General features: G+C 40.4%; 1 protein-coding gene across 3 annotated transcripts; it reads left to right on the top strand.

Moving 5' to 3' along the window:
- On the top strand, nt 1-24,996 carry SEC11C (SEC11 homolog C, signal peptidase complex subunit). 3 transcript variants are annotated; one of them, XM_036876772.2, is made up of 6 exons: nt 1-194; nt 5,862-5,971; nt 18,686-18,835; nt 20,739-20,858; nt 24,117-24,174; nt 24,798-24,996. In XM_036876772.2, exons 1-6 carry the CDS (start codon nt 108-110, stop codon nt 24,849-24,851), a joined length of 579 nt encoding a protein of 192 aa, XP_036732667.1. In that variant the 5' UTR covers nt 1-107; the 3' UTR covers nt 24,852-24,996. The 3 variants fall into 3 exon arrangements, with proteins under 3 accessions (XP_036732667.1, XP_036732668.1, XP_057360210.1); XM_036876773.2 differs by lacking the exon at nt 18,686-18,835; XM_057504227.1 differs by lacking the exons at nt 18,686-18,835; nt 20,739-20,858.
- The last annotated feature ends 2,053 nt before the right edge of the window (nt 24,997-27,049 follow it).

Raw genomic sequence — 27,049 nt, forward strand, 5'->3', positions numbered from 1 at the left:
GGTCACATGGCCTGCAAGACCGGGGTTGGTGGGAGGGGGCCGGGCTGGTGCTCCGCAGCTGTGACACCCGGAGCCCGCGGGCTCCCACGGCCCCCAAAGACCCCGCCATGGTGCGTGCGGGCGCCGTGGGGACGCATCTCCCCGCGTCCGGCTTGGACATCTTCGGGGACCTGAGAAAGATGAACAAGCGCCAGGTAAGAGGCCCGCGTGAGGGGCGCGCCTAGCGTCCGGATTCGAACTGCTGCTCTGCTTCGCGTCGGGGCTTCCCGGCTAGGGCTCCGGCAAGGACAGCGCCCCGAGACTAGCGCCGGCGGCGACCCGAGGCTCCGGCGCCGGGCTGTCAGAGGCCCTGGGTTCGGATTCGCACAGACCCACGTGTGGGCTGCCTTCTTTCATTGACAAGAGCGCAGTTCGAGAGGGTGGCCAGGAACGGGAAGAGAATAGAAATCTAGTCCTTTGAATGTCACATGTGGTTGAGAAAGCGCGGAGAGGTGACTCGGCCGTGAGTGACAGTTGCCTGGAAGTATTTGAAGGGCCACCCAGTGGAAGAGGGAAGATTTCTTGGGGGCTCCTGAGGCCTGATGTCCAGAGAGGAATGCTGCCCGCAAATAGAAGGGGCAGAAAGATAGGCAAAAGTGAACAACTTTCTGATAATGGGAACGGCGCACTAATGCCTCCCAAAGCAATTTCCTCGCATTGTGGGAAGTTTTCTTCCCGACCAAGTCTTGGAACTAAATAAAGCTTGTGTCTAGAGAGCTCACTGGTGGTGCTCAATCGTTGTGGGCTGAATTGGTGTACCAGATGGGATTCCAGAAACCTTCTTTAACCTCTTAGATTTCGCCATCTGGCTGCACCTTGAATGTGGGCGCAGCTAGCGTGGGGTCTTTGGGCAGCTGGGGTTGATTTCTCACTCTTGCAACATCAGAATAAAACTTCCTAGTTGCTCCTTCCTTTAGGGTAGTATCACAGTTTGAGGGACTTTCTCTCTCAAATATAAGGCAAGAGTGAGTAGGGACTCGAAAGGAACCTCCTTAACTAGGAAAATTGCAATTGCTTAAGCTTCTGGATGGGGAATTTAGGGAATCTTTAGGGCAAAATATAATAATGGATCCTAATATGTCTTATTGATACTAATAATAAATTACGCTAAGGAAAATGGAAGCTTCCTAGTGGAAATTTTTTTGTCTTTGAAAATGGTATTAATCTTATGATTTTGATAGCATCCTGTTTCATTTGTCCCACTGTATTGAGGAGTGGGGTGATGTCCATTGCAGGGCACAGCTTACTACTCTGGACGTGTGGTTTGTTTCAGACTAAGTAAGTAGAGTTTCAGACTAGTTCAGTAGCATGGGAAATTTCAGTGTACTTGAATTTCATTAACTGTGTTTAGACTCTGGTTGTTTCTAGGTGTGTATGGCTGAAGAGCTCCTGGAAGTGCCTGTGATTAAGATTGAGTTGTGGAAGTGATTATCAGTAGCTTGAAAAACCAACAGCTAATGCCCTGAGCATTGATGCTGTTTCCCAAGAAGTTCCTCCAGGAAACTGTGCTTTCTTTAAAAATGTAGACTTAATTGTTTTAAAAATATTTCCACTCTCAGTGATTGCCTATGTTTTGCTAGACTTCTAATTAAAATGCAGAAGCTCAAATCTGCTGCCTCCTGGTGCTTTTTTTTTTAAAGCTTTGTCTTTTTGCTTGTTTCTTTTTATTTTTCCCTCCAAAACAGCATCATATGACATCTTGTCAGGCATGCGTGCTTCACCAGTCTTGGAAGTGGGACCTCCTTTCTCTGTTGCCCCTGCTTACTATTAAGGCAAGTGCCCCATGCAGACACAAGGAAGTCTGTTTGTGCAGTGAGGAAGACAGGAAGAAATACAGCTACTGGCATTTCTGCTTCTTCGTCAGACAGAATATCAGGTCTGAAATGTTTGTTTAAAACTCTCAGACATTGGCTATTTCATCCTTGGTTGACAAAAGACTGAGTGTGGGCTTGCTTCTAAACTCTGCTGGGGTTATTAAGTGCCAAGCATACAAAGTTGCATACATAGCAACAATGAAAGGCCCCAGTGAAACATGATGGTGTATTTTATACATCCCAACCAGCTTGTCAGTAGTTCAAGCAAAATTATGTTTCTAGATTCCAGGATTTCAATCCTAGACTCAGGTCAGTAGGTCCCTAAAAGGTAGAATGTTGGTCATGTGATCTGTGGTTTTGAAGTTAGATTGTTAGGTGTTTGTGTAATTGGTGATCTCCTTAGCAAATAGATGTTGTGCTCAAAGGAAGTTTTTTTGAGGAATTGATGTTATTTCTTGATGAGTTTCTCAAGCACAAGAGACTACACTGGAAAATATATTGTTAGTACCTGGTCTTTATTAGATAAATGGCAAGATTTTATAACTTGCTTTTATCAGGGTGTAGCCTGAAGGTTTGAAAACCTACCTAAAAGTGACAATGGCTGTTTAAAACTGTGGTTTGGGGCTTTCCTAATCAGATCTATAATTCTTAATGAAACAACATTTATTTATTAAATCCTTTAAGTCAGGCAGAGCAGGTGGAAAAGTTTTTGACTGTGAACTCCAGTGAACAACTTCTTTGGACTGATTCGACTTGCAAGGCCGATTCTACTTTGCAGCAACAGTGTAATGTATTATGTAGCCCAATACTTTAACAATATCCATCTAGCACTCCAGTTGCTTTTCTTACTCTGAGGAATTCAGTGATAGATTCATAATTTCCTATTGACACAATAGCCAAAGAGTTTTTTTTTAATGGTGAGTCACTTTAATTTTGAATTTGTTTATTTTCCTATTTGCACTCACTACATCAAAATATCTTGTTATTTTAATTTACTTTTTATATCCCCATTTTCAGTTGTATCCTTCATAATTATCTTGAATGGTATAATTTCACATAAGTGTGGTATTAGCAGGAGACAGTTTTGAGCTCTGCTTTTCTTATCTTGCTATCATATTGGAGTATGTTTTTATGTTTTGTCACATTCTTCAAAATGATTATTTTAATGGCCATATAATATCTTGTCAAATGGCATTGCTTTAAACACTTCTTCCTCCAGATTTTGGAATTAACCCATGCTCATCAAAGGAATTTTAAAGAATAGAGAACAGTTTAAAGAAGAAAAGCAGTCACTCATAATTCCACCATGCTAAGATAGACTCTGTTAGCAGCTTGGGGAATCTCCATGTATTTGTTCTGTAAACTGTTTTGTAGTTTATGGAGATCAGATTGCCTGTGTTTTTCATTTAACCTGTCTTAAGTGTTTTGTCTTGTTAAAATTCTTTATGCATTGTTTTAAATAGTGCAATAATTTGCCATTATCTACTCAGTCGTTTGTCCATTGCTCATTTATTTCCTTCTTCCCATTATTAGAAATAAGACTGTGATAAATTTCTTTGGTTCATAATTCCCTATCTGCCTCTGTATGACTGAACTCTTAGAAGTAGGATTGCTGGGCCAAGAGTAACCTCTTGGTACTGATGCCAACTTGCTTTCAGAATGGTTGCATCAACTTGCATGTCCACCACAATGCACTTACCAAGCAGAGTACTAGCACTGGAAAAAAAAAAACTCTTTAAATTTGCTAGGTGAAAAAACGTGGGGGGCGGTGGATGGAGATAGGATTTGGCCTGAACACTTTAAATGTTTATTTACCACTTATAGTTCTTCTTTGGAAAATTAATAGTTTTAAGTTTTTACCCCCTTTTTAGTCTGGGTTTTAGTGTTTTTCTTACTACTGGCTTGTTTGTGCCCCCCATGTACGAAAGATGTTTATGTTCTCACTATTTATTCTACAAATTGAGTACTTAATTTTTGCCAGACTTGTGTTGAGCTTGGGCAAACAGCTGTGAACAAGGCCAAAATGAGCCTTGCCACTGTGGAACTTACAATCTAATGTGAGGATGCAAAGAGTATATATGACAAATATACCTAGGCTGGTGTACAGCAGAGGTTGGCAAACCCCAGTTCACCACCTGTTTCATAAAGTTTTATTGGAACACGGCCATATTTTTTCTTTTACGTAATATCTGTAGCTGCTTTCCCACTGCAATGGCAGAGCTGAGTCATTTCAATAGAGACTATGTGGTCCATAAACCTAAAATATGTATTATTTGGCCTTTTACAGAAAAAGTTTGTTGACTCCTAGTCTAGTGGGTCAGGGAAGGCTTCTCTTGGGAACTGACGTTTGAAGTATGACGTGAGTGAGTGTTAGGTATGCTGAGGTGTCTTGGGAGAGAGCCTTCTGGGCGGAGGAAATAAACAGGTCAGGGTTCTGGAGTGGACAGGAGCATGTGCCCTTTGAAGCCCTGACAGATCCTACCACTGTAGCTGGAGTGCAGTGAGCTTCACCAGCCTCAGCTAGAGTTGGGGGTGTATCAGACAGGGCCTTAGAGACCATAGTCATCCTCAGCGCAGGGGATGCAATCAGAGAGCTTTAAGAGGGCATAGAGATGACCACAGGTGCGTTTGAAGATGAGTGCTGAGTGTTGTGTGAATAACACATTGGCAGTGGAGTGAGTGGGTATCACATGTGAATGGTTAGCAGTCTCTTGCCCTGGGCAAACGGAAGGTCCTGGATAAGGGCTGCCAAGCCTAGTCGAGGGTGCCAGTGACTGCATGCTGCTGACGGACAGGCACAAGTGAAAGGGTGGAGGTCCTGGAAGAGCAAGAGCCCTGCTGGGTGTGGGCACATATGCCAGAACAGGCATATGCCGTCAGGTAGGGAGGGAGCATTCAATGAGAGACGTGGGCACTGAGCAGTTTCAGAGCCAGGCATGTTGCTGAGAATGGAGGGAGAGGGTGGTCGGAGATGAGGTCTGGGGATTGAGACTCTGGAGTGTTGGGTGGGCCATCCGCATGGCTCTTCAAATCACCCAGGGCAGGGGCAGGGGTTGTGAAGGGGATGACTGAGCAGGTGCCAGAACGAGGACCCCCCCCTGGAGGACAGTGGGGGCAGAGGCCCTGAGAGGCTTATGGTTCAAGTGGTACTAACCACGGTGGCTTTTGCCCTGCCCTCTCTTGGAGGGCTGGAGACATCTGGGCTAACGATCCAGCTACAGCCCAGCAGGTGCTGTGATGTGGGCCGGTGTTGCTTTTCCCCTTCGTCCCCAGGGGTTGGTGGGAGTGGCAGGCTGCCGTCCTGGAGGAAGAGCTTTGTGCCTCAGCATGCGAGGTGCAGAGAGGGACGAGGTCAAGCCCTGTGGTCTTAACTCCGTGGTCTGAAGTCAGGCGAGGTCAGCTTCGAATTAGATACTGACTTGGTTGCATGGTCTTGAGCCTGTGTACTTAACCAAGTAGTTGTTTGTTTGCTTTTTAAAACATAGAAAATCTGAACATGTAGGTATTTAAAGTTTTGTACGGTCAGATGCATTTTAGATGCCTCAGTGCTCAGGACTGTGGGCGCTGGAGCATCATCTGGGGCCTCTCGCCAGGGGGCTGAGGAGCGGTTGTAGGCAGCCCGCACTGCACGTGCCAGGCCCTCGTGTCGGACCTGTCTCTGCCCTAGATGGGAGGCCCTGGTGGTAGGTCTTGGGAAGCAGCGCCCTGCAGGGTTGAAGGCCCTGGGAAGTCCTGGGCAGGTAAGTAGAGTCTTATCGAGGCTTGAAGAGAGCAGGTCCCACAGGTTGCTCTGGGTTTTTTCTCCCTTATCTCTCACTGCAGGAGAGACGGTCTATGGAAGGCTCATCCATGGACAGAAGCTGAAGTACTTTGTAATTTTATAGTTGGTGTGAATTCATGTCCTAAGATCATAGTTTACTTTTTTTTTTTAAACAAGCCCACCTCCAGCTTAGGGTTCATGAATGTTCTGCCACTGGTTGTCACTTTTGTTTGGCCTTTTCATTCCAGCTCTATTACCAGGTTTTAAACTTCGCCATGATTGTGTCTTCTGCGCTCATGATCTGGAAGGGCTTGATCGTCCTCACCGGCAGCGAGAGCCCCATCGTCGTGGTGCTGAGGTGGGTCCTGCCGCTGTCACTCTGCTGCCCCGTGCCCGGGGAGCAGTGTTGCCTTGCGTCAAAGTCCATGTGACAAGCAACAAGCAGTGTTTTGTTTAGATAGAATATTAGAATCTTCTTTATTGATATCTGCTTTGAGAACATTCCATTTTTTTCTGGTGTTTGTTGGGAAATCTTATCTTTTCCAACAGACATATTAGAGATTTTATTGCATTGATACTATACTCCAGTGCAACATATTTGCTTCTGTCTTTTAATGTTTTAATCCATGTAAAATGACAATTTAGTAATGTGGTGCTAACACATTATTTGTGTACAAATTGATTTTTAAACGTAAGTAATTTAAGACTGTTACTTGGTTTTCTCTGTATCAAATAGGGAGTGTATGTCCCCAGTGCCTTGCAGAGTGTCTGGTGTTTTTTCAAGTGGCTTCTCCTTGAAAAATACAGTCGTAGACAGCTACTCACTTCTTGAGACTGTTACTCCTACAAAGCACAGCATGTTTATTTTAGAAAGTTAATGCGTTAGCTAGCTTTGTGAAGCCCTAAAGGCATCCAGGGAAAAAACTTAATGAGTTTGAAATTAAATAACCACGTTTGGGGGCTTAGGTGCTTTAAACTGCCCTCTGTCCAAGTGTCTTAGATGGCTGGGTCTCGCTGCGTGTGGGAGTGGGGCCCTGGCTATGAGCGGGCAGCAGCTATAAAGTGGGCAGGGTCACAGCTGGCCAGTGCAGGGACCAAGTCCAGCACGCAGGGGCCTTAGCCCCCAACCTGGTGCCCTTTATCTCCACTGGGCCCCCCTGCCATGTCACAGGCCTTCAGCCATGGCCCGGCTTCACCAGGCTACCCTTGCATGACTGGCCAGGAGGCCCACTTCTAGAGATACAAGCATTTTCATAAGTTTAGGCACCTCAGGATAGCACAGGGGCCTTGAAGTCCCTTGTGTTCACACTGTGCTCCAAGAGCACCCTGTGGTCTGGGAGGTAGGTTAGGAGAGAGAAGGGGACCAAACTCATGAGATTCTAGCCTTGCTTCAATTATGACAGCTCCATTTTTTTTTTTTAATTTTTTTTGTGAGGGCATCTCTCATATTTACTGATCAAATGGTTGTTAACGACAATAAAATTCTGTATAGGGGAGTCAATGCTCAATGCACAATCATTAATCCACCCCAAGCCTAATTTTCATCAGCCTCCAATCTTCTGAGGCATAACAAACAAGTTCTTACATGGAGAACAAATTCTTACATAATGAATAAGTTACATAGTGAACAGTACAAGGGCAGTCATCACAGAAACTTTCGGTTTTGCTCATGCATTATGAACTATAAACAGTCAGTTCAAATATGAATACTCATTTGGTTTTTATACTTGATTTATATGTGGATACCACATTTCTCTCTTTATTATTATTATTTTTAATAAAATGCTGAGGTGGTAGGTAGATACAAGATAAAGGTAGAAAACATAGTTTAGTGTTGTAAGAGAGCAAATGTAGATGATCAGGTGTGTGCCTGTAGACTATGTGTTAATCCAAGCTAGACCAGGGCAATAAAACATCCACGTATGCAGAAGATTTCTCTCAGAACGGGGGGGTGAGGTTCTAAGCCTCACCTCTGTTGATCCCCAATTTCTCACCTGATGACCCCCCTGCGACTGTGCCTGTCTTAGGTTGTTCCTCCCTTGAGGAATCTTACCCATCTCTGGCTAACCAGTCATCTTCCGGGGCCATACAGGGAAATGTAAAGTTGGTAAGTGAGAGAGAAGCCTTATTGTTTGAAATGGTTAGCTTTTTATTTCTTTGCATATTTATGCCCTGTAGCTTCTATGCCCAGCATTTGTCTTGAGGTATCTTTACCACATGGAAGAATTATGATACTCGGTAAATTTGATATGAGGCACGAATTCTATTTATGGGTTGTAATTAGGAAGGAAGAAGAAAAGCTATAGAAGTAGCAGGTGGAAGAAAACATGGGAAGATTGATCATTTCTTTGACATATCTTCTAGTAGAGTAACTTCAGCATGAATAGGTTTTAAGCTACTAATTAAATTGCGCACACACCTTAACATAATAGGAGTACAGTTACGTAACCAAAGCATACCTATAATTACCAGCCATCTCCAGTGAAGCCAAGAAAACCAGTTAGGCACCTTAGGCATTTGTGAAAACTTATCTATGATATGGTGGATATTGTCCAACTGAACTTGAACAGTCTGAGAGAAATCAGACAAATTAAAACAACCCATTCCTGGGGAATGTTCACATCCCTTATGTTCTTTTAACAGTAAATAGTCTGTAGTTGTAAGATTTTGGAGCGCTACAATTTGCACTTCTCCTAATTCTTGATTGAGTTCCAACAGTATAGATCCAGTCAAATTTGTTGTTTTACTGTATGCACAGGCCAGCTTAGATATCTCCTTCTTCATTCCCATGGAAAGTCCAGGAGCTGGTGGGATGAGTGCATCTACAGCTGTAGCAGTGCGTGGATCTTTGTTGAGGTTTTTTTTTTTTTTTTTAATAATTATTTTTTATTGAAGGGTAGTTGACGCACAGTATTACATTACATTAGTTTCAAGTGTACAACACAGTGGTAGAACATTTATATACATAATTCTAGGTTCCAGCTATCACCCTACCAAGCTGTTACAATATCTTGACTATATTCCTTATGCTATACATTACATCCCGGTTACTTATTTATTTTACCATTGGAAGTCTGTCCTTTTTTTTTTTTTTTTTTTTTTTGTGAGGGCATCTCTCATATTTATTGATCAAATGGTTGTTAAAGACAATAAAATTCTGTATAGGGGAGTCAATGCTCAATGCACAATCATTAATCCACCCCAAGCCTAATTTTCGTCAGTCTCCAATCTTCTGAGGCATAACAAACAAGTTCTTACATGGAGAACAAATTCTTACATAATGAATAAGTTACATAGTGAACAGTACAAGGGCAGTCATCACAGAAACTTTCAGTTTTGCTCATGCATTATGAACTATAAACAGTCAGTTCAAATATGAATACTCATTTGGTTTTTATACTTGATTTATATGTGGATACCACATTTCTCTCTTTATTATTATTATTTTTAATAAAATGCTGAAGTGGTAGGTAGATACAAGATAAAGGTAGAAAACATAGTTTAGTGTTGTAAGAGAGCAAATGTAGATGATCAGGTGTGTGCCTGTAGACTATGTGTTAATCCAAGCTAGACCAGGGCCATAAAACATCCACGAATGCAGAAGATTTCTCTCAGAACAGGGGGGGTGGGGTTCTAAGCCTCACCTCTGTTGATCCCCAATTTCTCACCTGATGGCCCCCCTGCGACTGTGCCTGTCTCAGGTTGTTCCTCCCTTGAGGAATCTTACCCGTCTCTGGCTAACCAGTCATCTTCCGGGGCCATACAGGGAAATGTAAAGTTGGTGAGTGAGAGAGAAGCCTTATTGTTTGAAATGGTTAGCTTTTTACTTCTTTGCATATTTATGCCCTGTGGCTTCTATGCCCAGCATTTGTCTTGAGGTATCTTTACCACTTGGAGGAGTTATGATACTCGGTAAATTTGATATGAGGCACGAATTCTATTTAAGGGTTGTAATTAGGAAGGAAGAAGAAAAGCTATAGAAGTAGCAGATGGAAGAAAACATGGGAAGATTGATTATTTCTTTGACATATCTTCTTGTAGAGTAACTTCAGCATATATAGGTTTTAAGCTACTACTTATATTGCGCACACACATTAACATAATAGGAGTATAGTTACATAACCAAAGCATATCTGTAATTACCAGCCATCTCCAGTGAAACCAAGGAAACCAGTTAGGCACCTTAGGCATTTGTGAAAACTTATCTATGATATGGTGGATATTGTCCAGCTGAACTTGAACAGTCTGAGAGAAATCAGACAAATTAAAACAACCCATTCCTGGGGACTGTTCACATGCCATATGTTCTTTTAACAGTAAATAGTCTGTAGTTATAAGAGTTTGGAGCGCTACAATTTGCACTTCTCCAAATTCTTGGTTGAGTTCCAACAGTATAGATCCAGTCAAATTTGTTGTTTTACTGTATGCACAGGCCAGCTTAGATATCTCCTTCCTCTTTCCCATGGCAAGTCCAGGAACTGGTGGGATGAGTGCATCTACAGCTGTAGCAGTGCGTGGATCTTTGTTGGGGATTTTTGATGATCATCTTCTGGCATGAGTCTTCCAGAGAGTGCTGATGTTGGAAGTTCTCTTTCATATCGTATCTTAGTTCATTTTCGGGGTAGCCCAATTAGGCTTTGATCCTCTGTATAAACACAAACAGACCCTTTGCCTTCACTTTTATATGCCCTTTATACCCTTGTGTAGAACTCATTGGAGGTTACCACACAGGAACTGCCCTTTTTTTGTTTTGTTTTGTTTTGTTTTGTTTTGTTTTTGGTATCACTAATCTACACTTACATGACGAATATTATGTTTACTAGGCTCTCCCCTATACCAGGTCTCCCCTATAAACCCCTTTACAGTCACTGTCCATCAGCATAGCAAAATGTTGTAGAATCACTACTTGCCTTCTCTGTGTTGTACAGCCCTCCCTTTTCTCCTACCCCCTCATGCATGTTAATCTTAATACCCCCCTACTTCTCCTCCCCCCTTATCCCTCCCTACCCACCCATCCTCCCCAGTCCCTTTCCCTTTGGTACCTGTTAGTCCATTCTTGAGTTCTGTGATTCTGCTGCTGTTTTGTTCCTTCAGTTTTTCCTTTGTTCTTATATTCCACAGATAAGTGAAATCATTTGGTATTTCTCTTTCTCCGCTTGGCTTGTTTCACTGAGCATAATACCCTCCAGCTCCATCCATGTTGCTGCAAATGATTGGATTTGCCCTTTTCTTATGGCTGAGTAGTATTCCATTGTGTATATGTACCACATCTTCTTTATCCATTCATCTATCGATGGACATTTAGGTTGCTTCCAATTCATGGCTATTGTAAATAGTGCTGCGATAAACATAGGGGTGCACTGATCTTTCTCATACTTGATTGCTGCATTCTTAGGGTAAATTCCTAGGAGTGCAATTCCTGGGTCAAATGGTAAGTCTGTTTTGAGCATTTTGATGTACCTCCATACTGCTTTCCACAATGGTTGAACTAACTTACATTCCCACCAGCAGTGTAGGAGGGTTCCCCTTTCTCCACAGCCTCGCCAACATTTGTTGTTGTTTGTCTTTTGGATGGCAGCCATCCTTACTGGTGTGAGGTGATACCTCATTGTAGTTTTAATTTGCATTTCTCTGATAATTAGCGATGTGGAGCATCTTTTCATGTGTCTGTTGGCCATCTGTATTTCTTTTTTGGAGAACTGTCTGTTCAGTTCCTCTGCCCATTTTTTAATTGAGTTATTTGTTTTTTGTTTGTTGAGGCGTGTGAGCTCCTTATATATTCTGGACGTCAAGCCTTTATCGGATGTGTCATTTTCAAATATATTCTCCCATACTGTAGGGATCCTTTTTGTTCTATTGATGGTGTCTTTTGCTGTACAGAAGCTTTTCAGCTTAATATAGTCCCACTTACTCATTTTTGCTGTTGTTTTCCTTGCCCGGGGAGATATGTTCAAGAAGAGGTCACTCATGTTTATGTCTAAGAGGTTTGTGCCTATGTTTTCTTCCAAGAGTTTAATGGTTTCATGGCTTACATTCAGGTCTTTGATCCATTTTGAGTTTACTTTTGTATATGGGGTTAGACGATGGTCCACTTTCATTCTCCTACATGTAGCTGTCCAGTTTTGCCAGCACCACCTGTTGAAGAGACTGTCATTTTGCCATTGTATGTCCATGGCTCCTTTATCAAATATTAATTGACCATATATGTCTGGGTTAATGTCTGGATTCTCTAGTCTGTTCCATTGGTCTGTGGCTCTGCTCTTGTGCCAGTACCAAATTGTCTTGATTACTATGGCTTTATAGTAGAGCTTGAAGTTGGGGAGTGAGATCCCCCCTACTTTATTCTTCTTTCTCAGGATTGCTTTGGCTATTCGGGGTCTTTGGTGTTTCCATATGAATTTTTGAATTATTTGTTCCAGTTCATTGAAGAATGTTGCTGGTAGTTTCATAGGGATTGCATCAAATCTGTATATTGCTTTGGGCAGGATGGCCATTTTAACGATATTAATTCTTCCTAGCCACGAGCATGGGATGAGTTTCCATCTGTTAGTGTCCCCTTTAATTTCTCTTAAGAGTGACTTGTAGTTTTCCGAGTATAAGTCTTTCACTTCCTTGGTTAGGTTTATTCCTAGGTATTTTATTTTTTTTGATGCAATTGTGAATGGAGTTGTTTTCCTGATTTCTCTTTCTGTTGGTTCATTGTTAGTGTATAGGAAAGCCACATATTTCTGTGTGTTGATTTTGTGTCCTGCAACTTTGCTGTATTCCGCTATCAGTTCTAGTAGTTTTGGGGTGGAGTCTTTAGGGTTTTTTATGTACAGTATCATGTCATCTGCAAATAGTGACAGTTTAACTTCTTCTTTACCAATCTGGATTCCTTGTATTTCTTTGTTTTGTCTGATTGCCATAGCTAGGACCTCCAGTACTATGTTAAATAACAGTGGGGAGAGTGGGCATCCCTGTCTAGTTCCCGATCTCAGAGGAAATGCTTTCAGCTTCTCGCTGTTCAATATAATGTTGGCTGTCGGTTTATCATAGATGGCCTTTATTATGTTGAGGTACTTGCCCTCTATTCCCATTTTGCTGAGAGTTTTTAACATGAATGGATGTTGAACTTTGTCAAATATTTTTTCAGCATCTATGGAGATGATCATGTGGTTTTTGTCTTTCTTTTTGTTGATGTGGTGGATGATGTTGATGGACTTTCGAATGTTGTACCATCCTTGCATCCCTGGGATGAATCCCACTTGGTCATGATGTATGATCCTTTTGATGTATTTTTGAATTCGGTTTGCTAATATTTTGTTGAGTATTTTTGCATCTACGTTCATCAGGGATATTGGTCTGTAGTTTTCTTTTTTGGTGGGGTCTTTGCCTGGTTTTGGTATTAGGGTGATGTTAGCTTCATTGAATGAGTTTGGGAGTATCCTCTCCTCCTCTATTTTTTGGAAAACTTTAAGGAGAATGGGTATTATGTCTTCCCTGTGTGTCTGATAAAATTCCGAGGTAAATCCATCTGGCCTGGGGGTTTTGTTCTTTGGTAGTTTTTTGATTACCACTTCAATTTCGTTGCTGGTAATTGGTCTGTTTAGATTTTCTGTTTCTTCCTGGGTCAATCTTGGAAGGTTGTATTTTTCTAGGAAGTTGGCCATTTCTCCTAGGTTTCCCAGCTTGTTAGCATATAGGTTTTCATAGTATTCTCTAATAATTCTTTGTATTTCTGTGGGGTCCGTCGTGATTTTTCCTTTCTTGTTTCTGATACTGTTGATTTGTGTTGACTCTCTTTTCTTCTTAATAAGTCTGGCTAGAGGCTTATCTATTTTGTTTATTTTCTCAAAGAACCAGCTCTTGGTTTCATTGAGTTTTTCTATTGTTTTATTCTTCTCAATTTTATTTATTTCCCCTCTGATCTTTATTATGTCCCTCCTTCTGCTGACCTTAGGCCTCATTTGTTCTTCTTTTTCCAATTTCGATAATTGTGACATTAGACCGTTCATTTGGGCTTGTTCTTCCTTTTTTAAATATGCTTGGATTGCTATATACTTTTCTCTTAAGACTGCTTTTGCTGTGTCCCACAGAAGTTGGGGCTTAGTGTTGTTGTTGTCATTTGTTTCCATATATTGCTGGATCTCCATTTTGATTTGGTCATTGATCCATTGATTATTTAGGAGCGTGTTGTTAAGCCTCCATGTGTTTGTGAGCCTCTTTGCTCTCTTTGTACAGTTTATTTCTAGTTTTATGCCTTTGTGGTCTGAAAAGTTGGTTGGTAGGATTTCAATCTTTTGGAATTTTCTGAGGCTCTTTTTGTGGACAGCTCCATTTTTATGTATTGCATTTGATTATACTTTTTGGTAATATTTCATTTGAAGGAAGAATTTTAGGGCTTTTAAAAGAAGAAAATTTTAAAACCTCAAGTTTAGATTGGCCCACTCACTTAGAAGATAAGTAACCTGAGGTCCAGTGAGGCCCAGGCACCAGCATCTCACAGGTACTTCTGCCAGAGCCAAAACTAGATCCAGGATGTTCTGGCTCTTTGTAAATCACACAGACACACTTGTGTACAGAAATTCTTGTGAAATTGCAGTGTGATACCGCCTTCTAAGGCTGACCCAGAAAGAAACAGAAAATCTGAACAGACCAATTACCAGCAATGAAATTGAATTGGTAATCAAAGAACTATCTAAGAACAAAATCTTTGGACCAGATGGCTTCGCCGCTGAATTTTATCAAACATTTAGTGAAGACCCAATACCCATCCTCTTTAAAAGTTTTCCAAAAAGTAGAAGAAGAGGGAATACTTCCAAGCTCATTCTGTGAAGCCAGCATCACTCTAATATCAAAACCAGGCAAAGACACCACAAAAAAGAAAAGTACAGACCAATATCCCTGATGAACATAGATGCAAAAATACTCAACAAAATATTAGCAAACTGAACTCAAAAATATATCAAAAAGATCATCCACCATGATCAAGTAGGATTTATTCCAGGGATACAGGGATGATGGTACAATATTAGAAAATCCATCAACATCATCCAACACATCAACAAAAAGGACAAAAACCACACAGTCATTTCCATAGATGCCGAAAAGCATTTGACAATATTCAAAATCCATTCATGATAAAAACTCTCAACAAAATGAGTATAGAGGGCAAGTACCTCAACATAATAAAGGCCATATATGACAAACCCACAGCCAACATCATACTTAGTAGCGAGAAGCTGAAAGCCTTTCCTTTAAGATCGGAAACAAGGCAAGGATGCCCACTCTCCCCACTTCTGTTCAGAATAGTACTGGAGGTCCTAGCCATGGCAATCAGACAACACAAAGAAATAAAGGGTATCCAGATTGGTAAGGAAGAAGTTAAACTGTCACTGTTTGCAGATGACATTATATTATACATAAAAAACCCTAAAGAATCCACTGCAAAACTACTAGATCTAATATCTGAATTCAGCCAAGTTGCAAGATACAAAATTAATACACAGAAATCTGTTGCATTCCTATACACTAACGATGAACTAGCAGAGAAAGAAATCAGAAAAATAGTTCCATTCACAATTGCTTCAAAAAGAATAAAATACTCAGGAATAAACCTAACCAAGGAAGTGGAAGACCTATAGTTTGAAAACTACAAGACACTCATGAGAGAAATTAAAGAAGATACCAATAAATGGAAACACATCCCGTGCTCATGGATAGGGAGAATTAATATTGTCAAAATGGCCATCCTGCCTAAAGCAATCTACAGATTCAATGCAATTGCTATCAAAATACCAACAGCATTCTTCAATGAACTAGAGCAAATCATTCTAAAATTCATATGGAACCACAAAAGACCCTGAATAGCCAAAGAAATCCTGAGAAAGAAGAATAAAGCTGGGGGGATTATGCTCCCCAACTTCAAGCTCTACTACAAAGCCACAGTAATCAAGACAATTTGGTACTGGCAGAAGAAAAGACCCACAGACCAGTGGAACAGAATAGAGAGCCCAGATATAAACCCAACAATATATGGTCAATTAATATACGGTAAAGGAGCTGTGGACATACAATGGGGAAATGACAGCCTCTTCAACAACTGGTGTTGGCAAAATTGGACAGCTACATCTAAGAGAATGAAACTGGATTATTGTTTAACCCCATACACAAAAGTAAACACAAAATGGATCAAAGACCTGAGTATAAGTCATGAAACCATCTTAGAAGACAACAGAGGCAGAAATCTCCTGAATATAAACATGAGCAACTTCTTCCTGAATGCATCTCCTCGGGAAAGGGAAACAAAAGCAAAAATGAACACATGGGACTACATCAAACTAAAAAGCTTCTGTACAGCAAAGGACACCATCAACAGAACAAAAAGGCATCCTACAGTATGGGAGAATATATTTGTAAATGACATATCCAACAAGGGGTTAGCATCCAAAATATATAAATAATTCACACGCCTCAACAACCAAAAAGCAAATAACCCAATTAAAAAATGGGCAGAAGATATGAAGAAACAATTCTCCAAAGAAGAAATTCAGATGGGCAACAGACCCATGAAAAGATGCTCCACATCACCAATCAGGGAAAGGCAAATTAAAATCACAGTGAGATACCACCTCACACCATTTAGGATAGCCAGCATTGAAAAGACTAAGAATAACAAATGCTGGTGAGAATGCGAAGAAAGGGGAACCCTACTACACTGCTGGTGGGAATGTAAGCTAGTTCAACTATTGTGGAAAGCAATATGGAGGTTCCTCAAAAAACTAAAAATAAAAACACCATTTGACCCAGGAATTCCACTCCTAGGAATTTACCCAAAGAATACAAGTTCTCAGTTTCAAAAAGACATGCACCCCTATGTTTATTGCAGCACTATTTACAATAGCCAAGATACAGAAGCAACCTAAGTGTCCATCAGTAGATGAATGGATAAAGAAGGTGTGGTACATATACACAATAGAATACTATTGAGCCATAGGAAAGAAACAAATCCTACCATTTGCAACAACATGGATGGAGCTGGATAATATTATGCTCAGTGAAATAAGCCAGGTGGAGAAAGACAAGTGCCAAATGATTTCCCTCATTTGTGGAGTATAACAACGAAGCAAAATTGAAGGAACAAAATAGCAACAAACTCATAGACCCCAAGAAGGGACCAGTGGTCACCAAAGGGGAGGGGTGGGGGAGGGCAGGTGGGGAGAGAGGGAGAAGGGTATTGAGGGGTATTATGTTTAGTACACGTGGTGTCGGGGGAATCATGGGGAAGACAGTGTAGCATTGAGAAGGCAAATAGTGAATCTGTGGCATCTGCAATGGGGTATGGGTGGGGACTTGATAATATGGTAAATGTAGTACCACGTTGTTTTTTCATGTGAAACCTTCATAAGAGTGTATACCAATAATACCTTAATAAAAAAAAAAAAGAAAAAAAAGAAATTGCAGTGTGTAGGGACTCTTTTATTTCTTTAAGGCATCCTTTACAACTCTAAAGCAATTTGGTTTGTCAGTCTAAGCTGTTGACTTTATGAGAGATGTGACCTTGGGGAAATCCCTGGCCCTGGCGGGAAGCAAGGGCAAGTTGATGTTAGCGGAATGCTTCAAAGAACTGCTTTTCTTACGGGAACACAATAATGACTGCTGAGGCTGCAGCGCTCTTCCTGCTTCTGAGACTTGCCCAGGAGGCTTTTCTTTCTTGTGGTTTTTACTTGTTATCACAGGCTGAGGTGGTTTTCTAGAAACCTCTTTCCATTGTGTCTCTCCAGGAATTTTGTTGAAAGAGTAAAGATAAAGCAATGGATGAAGACATTCTCTTAAGCATTTTAGCCATTATTTTTAAGGAGGAAACAAAATACTGACGCAAGTGTGTTCTGTTTTCAGATGACAACAAAATAAACTTGCACATCGAGGGGCAAAAACCCCAAATTTGTTTTTACTCAGATGTTTTTCTTTCACTCTTACTCTGGTTCTAACCCTCTCTCCCTCTTTAATTCAGATTTCCTATTTCTGAATGCTCGGTCTGTTACCATGCTTGGTGTCTCTAGTTCCTTCAAAAATAAACCCATCAGCAGGTTCAGGCCCGTCTGCACTGTGTTTCTGCCTGCTGTACTCCACGTGTGCTGACAAGTTTAAGGTTTCCCCAGGTTGGGAGGGGTGGGGCCAGCCTTTTGAGTGGGTCTCCCTGCGAACCCACGTTTTCCTCCAGAGCTCCCCGTTCTTCACTAGCCTGGTTGTTTCTGCCCTCTGCAAACTCGCTCATCGTTGCAGGGCCCTTACTAGCCTACTTGTCGGCCTTCTTTATTTTCTCCTGCATTAAAACAAAGCACGAGCCTATGTACAATGAATCCTGTTTTGATCATTTCAGTTTCCACTAGATTACAGTTTTGTTTGAATCCACCAGAGATTTTTGGGGCACGGGTTTAAACTGGAATCGTGTGGGATTATTTCTTGACCTCCACCTCAAAATAGTCAACATTTGTTAGAATGGGGCTTTCTGTAGGAAATGGTTGAAAGCGTGACACCACAGGAGTCAGAGCCCTGGGTTTGAATTTTGTCCCAGCCCTCAGCGTGGCTTTGGGTAGATCATCCTCCGAAGTGTATTCGCTTGTTTCTGATTCCTTGCACAACTATGTCTGCGCCCTAGGTGCTGGGGATACACCACGAAACATTAAGAATTGCCCTAGACTGTTAATCAGCTTTCAGAATCTGCAGTTCTAAATAAAAGTAGTCACGTATTTAGAGATGTAAGGCTTTTTACGGGTAAAAACAGGCAGCTGTTACTTCAAAGAGTCCACATTATGCTTGGTTCTTTTTCTACCTCGTGTAAACTGCATGGGGCCTGCTGGTGCCCTTTGCACACTTGAATCTGAGAAGCAGTGGTTGCTTTTCTTACGGATCAGCGTCATCTTGAGCTGTCAGAAGGAAGCCACCGTCTTTGGTTTCGTAGCTCATGGACCTACTTGACTGCTGATGAAAATCGAAACTGATATGTTTATTACCATATTCTTTATGAAGTGAGATGTTCACCTTGTAAACCCAGGGTAATTTGATGTGATTTTGTGTTTCTTTCTAGTGGCAGTATGGAGCCAGCCTTTCACAGGGGCGACCTTCTGTTCCTAACAAATTTCCGGGAAGACCCAATTCGAGCTGGTGAAATCGTTGTTTTTAAAGTTGAAGGACGAGACATTCCAATAGTTCACAGAGTAATCAAAGTTCATGAAAAGTAAAAAGGCTTTACTTCTTTTTCGGTGGTGTTCTGTAAAGTTTTGGTACCCCAAATTTAATGATTGACTAGGAAGTAGCAAAAACACGCTGGGTTATGTTCCTAGTTCTGCTTTACTGATCAGGTGGCTTTGGACCTGCTACTGAACGCGGTCCGTAAGATGGGAATGAGAATTTACCCACAGAACTCGCAGGGAGATTATGAGGATTAAGTGCACTTACATCTACCACAGCACTTGAAAAACTTAAATTGCTGCACAGTGTATGAATATGAGTGTGTTATAGCATAGTAATAGCTATTTTCAAGAGTCTTAAGAGAAAATCAAATCCCACTGTAATTGAGGATTATTTTGATGTGAGAATTATTTTCTGAAATGCAGAAAGCTACCTGTTTCTGTTTATCACTTTGGAATAACTGGCATAATATTAGCAGTAACATTAGCCCTGGATGGATAAAAATTCTTTTCCCGTCTTATCCCATGATTCTGTTATTGCCTATCCTGCATGAATTCTTCCCCCACAAATGTCCTTGTCTTTCCCTTAAATGCCAGTAGTGACTTACTAAGACTCTTTTTGAGAACCAGAAAACAATTATTCCTAGCTTAGACTTTTAAGATCCCATGTGAGAATATAGTCACATAATTAGCAAAGATGTTACATTATATATACTTGGTAATTCATTTACCTTTTTGCAGCTTAGTGTAGCCTTTTTACCTGCATGAGTTGTGAGGTTAAATTTAGTTATGTATATTTCTTTTTTTAAAATAATGGAACATTTCTTATCCTGTCCATGTGCACGTGTGCGCATGCTGTAACTATTTGCACATATCCGGTGTTAGATTCCCATTCCATTCACTGCTTCCAGGTATTCCCCAAATATGTTAATACTTAAAATGTTCACTTCTTTTATTCTAAATGTTCAATTGACTTTGTTTCAGTTTGTGTTCCTACATTGGTCCTGCACTGTTACTTGATGGCTGCTTGTTAACTAACTGGTGAAGAAATACGTCCAGTCATAATGTGGCCTTACTCTCACCTCATTTAAAAAATAATTTCTCAAGATGAGAAGTTGTTCAAAGTTGAGGAAATAGTGATTTTCTGTAATTTTCATGGGTTGTGAGAGGCTGCTTGCTTGGATTTTTCTCATCTTGATTTCCTTTATAACCATGGCTCCAGGTCAGCGTGCTCCTTTTGCCATGGATTCAAATCTTCTAGGCTTTTAATATTTTTATCAAATTATAATAGTGCATTTTTTCATTGTCTTATTGAAAGAAGACCCTTCCTATGCCTCTGTAGTGCTATAATATTGTGCTTGAAGTGTCAAGGCTATGTAAGCACCAGTTTAGAATGTTTAAAATTAATCCCACATGTCTCTTTAACACATTGATTTTATGCCATGTGTGATTCCTGTTTCTTTGCAAACTGAATTTTATACCACTCTGCTCAGTGGCCAAGGAAATAATGCGTTAACACATCCTACATTTGGCCAGGAAAAGTTAAGTTTGAGAAGAGGTAAGAACACACTTGCATTTGAATTACCTTTTGCTGAAACCTGTGTAATTGGGAACCAAGTGCATGGCTGGAGTGAAGGGAGTGTAGCTCAGGTTGACAGATTGGTCCCTGAGCCTGAGGAAGAATGAAAGCAGTTGCAGGAAGCTAATCATCCCCTTACCTGTACCCTCTGCCTTGTTCTTTAGGATTTAAGTCTACAAAATTGTCAATAGATTTGTGCTTTAGTTGAGTGGTTATCTGTATGTGATCATCCTAGACCAAGAAAGATAAAGTTATTTTTGACTGCTTCTTAAAATGCCCATATCAGACTGTAAAGTATTGAATAAGCAGATAGTTTTCTAATGATGCTGTGTTGAAAATAATATTTGAAAGGACGTTATTTTGCTTTCCAGAGATAATGGAGACATCAAATTTCTGACTAAAGGAGATAATAATGAAGTTGATGATAGAGGTTTGTACAAAGAAGGCCAGAACTGGCTTGAAAAGAAGGACGTGGTGGGACGAGCCAGAGGGTGAGGATGAACTTTTAAATGATATAGAAGATTCAGAAATCAGAAAAACATTTGGAAACAAAGAAGCTAAATGTAAAGGATAGTATAATCATTCATTATAAATAATACATGTCAGGAAAGTTGTTAAGTACAGTCGACCCTTGAACAACATAAATTTGAGTTGCACAGGTCCACTTATATGCACTTTTTTCAAGAAATCTTCTGAAATTTGTGACAATTAGAAAAAAACATGGTTTTTTTTCTTTAGCTTACTTTATTGTAAGAATACAATATATGCTACATGGAACATACAGAATGTGTGTTAATTGACTGTTTATTTTTGGGTAAGGCTTCCAGTCAGCAGTAGGCTGTTACTAGTTAAGTTTTGGGGTGTTGGTACCCCTAACCCCTGTGTTGTTCAAGGGTCAACTGTAGTTCTTGTATGGACTGTGTATGTATTTACTATGTAACAAAACTCAGAACTAAAGACCTAAAATTTAAAAGTGAATGCAACACATATTATCTATATCATGGGTTTAATTATATTTTTGAAATAAATCCTCACCTAGAGATTAGTTATTTGTGGATTTTGAATAGTAATTATAAGAAATTCCTCCACAGGTAACCACCGTTTAACGCTTCAGTGAGTATCCTAGGTATTCCCTGTGCCTATCTGTATAGATGTGTGTTTGCCTATGTAATATATAATTTTACTTAGAAAAAAAAAGTTTTTTCCCAACAGGAAGTTGGGAATAGCTTTCTGTGTCAAATATACAGCTATACATTTTTAAATGGCTACATGCTGTTCCTTTGGTAACCCAAATTATTTAGCTAATCTTTTTTGGTGGACATTTAAATTATTTCCTGTTTGTCACTACTAAAACAATTTTGTGATAATTTTTATTAAAGTATCATTGATATACAATCTTATGAAGGTTTCACATGAACAACATTGTGGTTTCAGCATTCACCCATATTATCAAGTCCTCATTGTGCCCTCAAGTGCCCCATTGCAGTCACAGTCTTATCAGCATAGTAAGATGCTATAGAGTCATTACTTGTCTTCTCTGTACTGTACTGCCTTTTCCATGACCAAACCTATATTGTGATGGCTAATTATAGTGCCCCTTAATCCCTTCTCCCTCCTTCCCCACCTCCTCTCCCCAAACCCTTCCCTTTGGTAACCACTAGCCCCTTCTTGGAGTCTGTGAGTCTGCTGCTGTTTGTTCCTTCACTTTTGCTTCATTGTTATACTCCACAAATGAAGGAAGTCATTTGTTACTTGTCTTTCTCCACCTCACTTATTTCACTAAGCATAATACCCCTTAGGTCCATCCATGTTGTTGGAAATGGGAAATTTGTTTTCTTTTTATGGCTGAATAATATTCCATTTGTATATGTACCACCTCTTCTTTATCCATTCATCTATTGATGGACACTTAGGTTGCTTCTATTTCTTGGCTATTGTAAATAGTGCTGCAATAAACATAGGGGTGCATCTGTCTTTTCAAATCAGGGATCTTGTTTTCTTCGGGTAAATTCCTAGAAGTGGAATTACTGTGTCAAATGGTATTCCTATTTTTGTTTTTTTTTGGAACCTCTATACTGCTTTCCATGGTGGTTGCACCAATTTACATTCCCACCAGCAGTGTAGGAGGGTTCCCCTTTCTCTGCATCCTCACCAGCATTTGTTATTCTTGTCTGTTGGATGTTGGCCATCCTAGCTGGTGTGAGGTGATACCTCATTGTGGTTTTAATTTGTATATCCCTAATGATTTAGTGATATGTGCCTTCTCTGGAGAAGTGTCTGTTCAGATCCTCCACCCATTTTTAAATCTGGTTGCTTTTGGGTGTTGAGGCATGTGAGCTCTTTTGATGTTAAGCTCTTATCAGGTAAGTCGTTTACGAATATATTCTCCCATACTATAGGATTCCTTTTTGTTCTGATGGTGTCCTTTGCTGTGCAGAAAATTTTTAGTTTGATATAGTTCCACTTGTTCGTTCATTTTTTATTTTGTTTCCCTTGCCCAAGGAAATGTGTTCAGGAAAAGTTGCTCATGTTTATATTCAAGAGATTTTTGCCTGTGTTTTCTTCTGTGAGTTTCATGCCTTACATTCAGGTCTTTGATCCATTTTGAGTTTACCTTTGTGTATGGAGTTAGACAAGTTTTATGATAATCTTTTAATACTCACCTTTGCATAGTTGTTCTAGCAATGAGTTCTGTTTCTTATTGACACAGCAAAGAGAGTAACCTCTTATTAAAAAACTAAAAAAGGTGATTCTTTGCCACTCTTGGTGACCCTTTTTATGTTTAACCCTTGTTAGAAAGGTCTTCTTATTTTATCTGAATCCCACCAGCCGTGTAAGGCTGGAGAGCACTGTTTGCCATTTTCTAACTTTCAGCTTTATTCATCGCGTTGTGGTTTCAGGCCTCTTTCTACCTTTTTCTCCCTCTGCTCACCTTTTAACCATATTCACTCTCTTGCATTTCCACCTGAATGTCTATGGGGAGATGAGAGACTTCCAGCTGCTCAGTCCTGTATTTTTAGATGCTCTGGTGAAAAGCTTTGTATAAACCTGAGGTTGAAGCTACTGACTGAAATAAAACTGGAGGTACTAAGGGTGTGTGTTACCTTGCTTTCCATTAGTGAGATGTTGAGACTTTGGTTAAGCTGATTACATATTGACATTAATTTTGTCAGCATAATCATTGGCTAGCTTATGCTGCGACCCTTCTCTCTCTGGGGTCATTGTCATGTTCGGGTGTAAGTTACGGGATTCACATATGTATTCACTGCCCAAGAAACTTGTTTGTTCCATCTGAAAAGCACTGTGAAATGCACATGATGATACTTTCAGTTACAAACTAATTATCCATGTATTTCAAAAGCTTTCTCTAACAGCAATTTTTATATAGGCTATCTGAATATTCCCTACAAAAAACGAAAAACTCAATTTTTGGAAGTTGCCCATTCCATATGTACAAGTGGCTTGACTAATTATTTTAATTCTGTTATGCTGATTGCAGCAAGTGAAGACAAGTAGCATCTCTAGCTGAAATCATGTGCCTCCTTACAAAAATGGTCCTGCCTGTTAGCTCTGCTGCTTTTTACTAATAAAACCTTTTGAGACAGGAGTGAATGTTGTTCTTACAGCCCCAACTGGTGCTATTCCCAAGAAAGATTTGTTTCCTAAGGCTGATTTACAGTAGTTTCAATTGTTGCTACCATTATATTAGAACAATCTTTATATTTCTGGCTTTTTATCTCACAATTTAGGTTTTTACCATATGTTGGTATGGTCACCATAATAATGAATGACTACCCAAAATTCAAGGTAGGAATTTATGTGTGTCTGTATTTTTTTTTTAATTATTAGAGCTTTTACATGTGCAACTATGAAGATGCAGCCTATTTAAAAAATTTTGCTAGTTTTTCTTTTGTGCAGATTATTGGTAGTTAACTACAAATTAACATAGTCATTAAATTATCAATGTTTAAATTAAATGTCTAAAATAGCTACTTTCATCTATAATGTTCATAGTGTGTTCTAAAATGGCACCTATATATGTGTTGCTTTTTATTATGGAAATCTTTAAACATGCAAAAAATAGTACAGTGAACCCAGTAATGTTTATCTCCCAACTTCAATAAAAATGGTAGACTTAAAAAATGGTAGATTTTTAAAAATCACTGGAAAAACAGTAGGAGGCCTACACAAGAATGAGTGGTGCATCAGTTGTGTTTGTTGGGTGTTTGATCCTTACGAATGAATGTAGTTTTGAGTTTTTTAACCATAATGTGGCATTGAACAGCTAATTTAGAGAACAAGCCATGGGGGAGGAGGTCATCTTTTGATTCTGTCCTCAGTCCAATACTGAACAGGTTTCATTTGAATACAGTTACAGTCCAAATTTATTTGTAGACCTGACAGTAATTTTCCATTGTGTTTCTTTACAGTATGCTCTTTTGGCTGTAATGGGTGCATATGTGTTACTAAAACGTGAATCTTAAAATGAGAAGCAGTTCCTGGAACCAGACTGAAATGAATTCTGTTGAAAAAGAGAAAAATAATATATTTGAAATGTTCTACTTTCTGTATAAAAGCAAACAATGTGGAGACGTTTCTGTCTTGGCCAAATAAATGATTCATCAGTAATGATTGTTTTCTTTTGTGGGCTCTGATTTGAATCTGCTCAATCTATCTGCTACTCATGACAGGCGTTCAGAACCAAGCGTGAGGGTCTGCACCGTTTCAGGAATCAGGCAGGCCAGCACTGGGCCAGCTCGTGCGGACAGTGCGTAGTCCTCATGATAGAGTTGTAATGTCTGAGTTTCAAAAATTAAATTCTTATGTAACATAAGAATGATTTCAGGAGTGACAGTTCCTATGAGGAGAGGCAAAGCTGACAGAGGGTCAAGGAGGACATTGCTTCTGCTGAGGTCAGGGAAGACCTCTGAGAAGGTACCACTCAACAGAGTTAAAGAAACGCAAGGGAACAAGGCACATAAATCCTGGGGAAAAGCAAGTTGCTGTCAGCGCAGAGGCCCCAGCAAGGGCGTGTTCTCCTCAAGCATCCGTGAGCATGCAGGGCGCCAGGCTGTCGCTACTACAGATTCTGACCCAGGAAGTCCGGGATGGGGCCTGAGGTTCTGCCTTCCTAACACACGCCGAGGCAGTCCCAGCGCTGCTGAGGCCTGGACCCCACTGGGCAGCAAAGTGCTGGAGGCATAGCAAGGAGACGAGCAACATTTTCAAACACTCTTCAGCTTTGCAAACATGTTCTCTCTTCACTGAATAATATGATACTGACATTCTTCCCATCAGAATTTACAAATCTACTGAATTCTTTGAGGTTTGTCCAATCTGACCTCAGAATGTAGAATCCCTAAAAGTCACTTAGCCACTGGTGGGCCTTGAGCAAGTTATCTTAATTTCCCTCAGCCTTAAACGGAGGTTAAGAACTGTGAGTATTCACCCCCTGGTTGTCCTGATAGGGATACACAGGTAATTCACTGAATGCTCTTTGCAGGTTGCTTGACATGTATGCAGGTATCACTCAGTAGATGTTACCCATCATCATGTATGTTTCTCTTTCCAATGTGAACCTGTGCCTAATCGCACACCTGTGTTGACCTCCTGATTTGGAAATGCAACGACCAGCAGGCGGGATCCTTGGGGCTGGCTTGCCCTGTAATCCTTTATTTCTGCTAAAACAAGCTATTGCAATAGCAGTAGGCCTCAATCCTGTTGAAATCAGTGAAGTGAAAGAAAAAAAAATGTACAGGTTACTTTCTAAAAACACTATGCTTTTGTGCTGTTTAATAGGCTCTTTTCTGAAGAAAAGTAGATTTTTCTTCCCCTAACTAAAAATGGAATTTTAAAACACGTCAAAACTTTATTATCTTCCTGGGGTTCTGTAGTGGGTTAATAGAAACTCTTAAAAAGCTCTTAGCATAGCTAAGGTTTTTGCTAATGCTTTGAACATGTGTAATATTCTGAAATAAACTCACAAAGGCAGCCAAGAACCCTAACATAGCTCACCAGTGCCATTTACTTGTGGGTAGGTAGGAAGCATCGTCTCTGAGGCTTCACAGATGCTATTGGTCCCTTTACAGTGGAAGTGATGGAAGTTAATGCTGGATTGAAGTTCTTTTAGCTGGGGGCCTCAGTTGCAGCCTCAGTGTCTGGAACACATCAACCAGAATGGAGCTGTATCTGAGCAGACAGACATCAGCACAACATCCAAGTGGCTTGCAGATCATTCAGCAGGTGGGACCTCTTGCTGGAAGCATTTACATGCTCCGGACAAACTTTTCTTGCATGGCTGGGCAACTGCTTTCCCACTTCGTAAAAGCTTAAAGGCATCAAAGTTGAAGGAATTGTGGTCACTGACCAAGCAAGTGATGTCCACTGAGAAAAGAGAAGACAAAAGTATAAAAACAGGTGTAAGGACCTCAAGACCCTGGTGTAGGGATACACAGCCATGTTTCAGCTCACAAAGGCCTCCTGGTGTTACAAGAGGACACTGTTTAAGTGGTTACATGGTGGTTGCTGTAGTGTCTTTAAGATCAATTTAAATTTCCATCAAAAACTGGAAAGTGTCTACCATGGGAGTAAGCTTCAGTTTTCAAAAAGGCTAGTGGTAGAGCCTCTAATTTCCCCAGCCACAGGCCTTAGCCTTGCCCTTCCCGCTTTGACAAGGAATGTG

The sequence above is a fragment of the Manis pentadactyla genome, chromosome 6, assembly GCF_030020395.1.
Source record: "Manis pentadactyla isolate mManPen7 chromosome 6, mManPen7.hap1, whole genome shotgun sequence".
NCBI classification, from domain to species: domain Eukaryota; kingdom Metazoa; phylum Chordata; class Mammalia; order Pholidota; family Manidae; genus Manis; species Manis pentadactyla.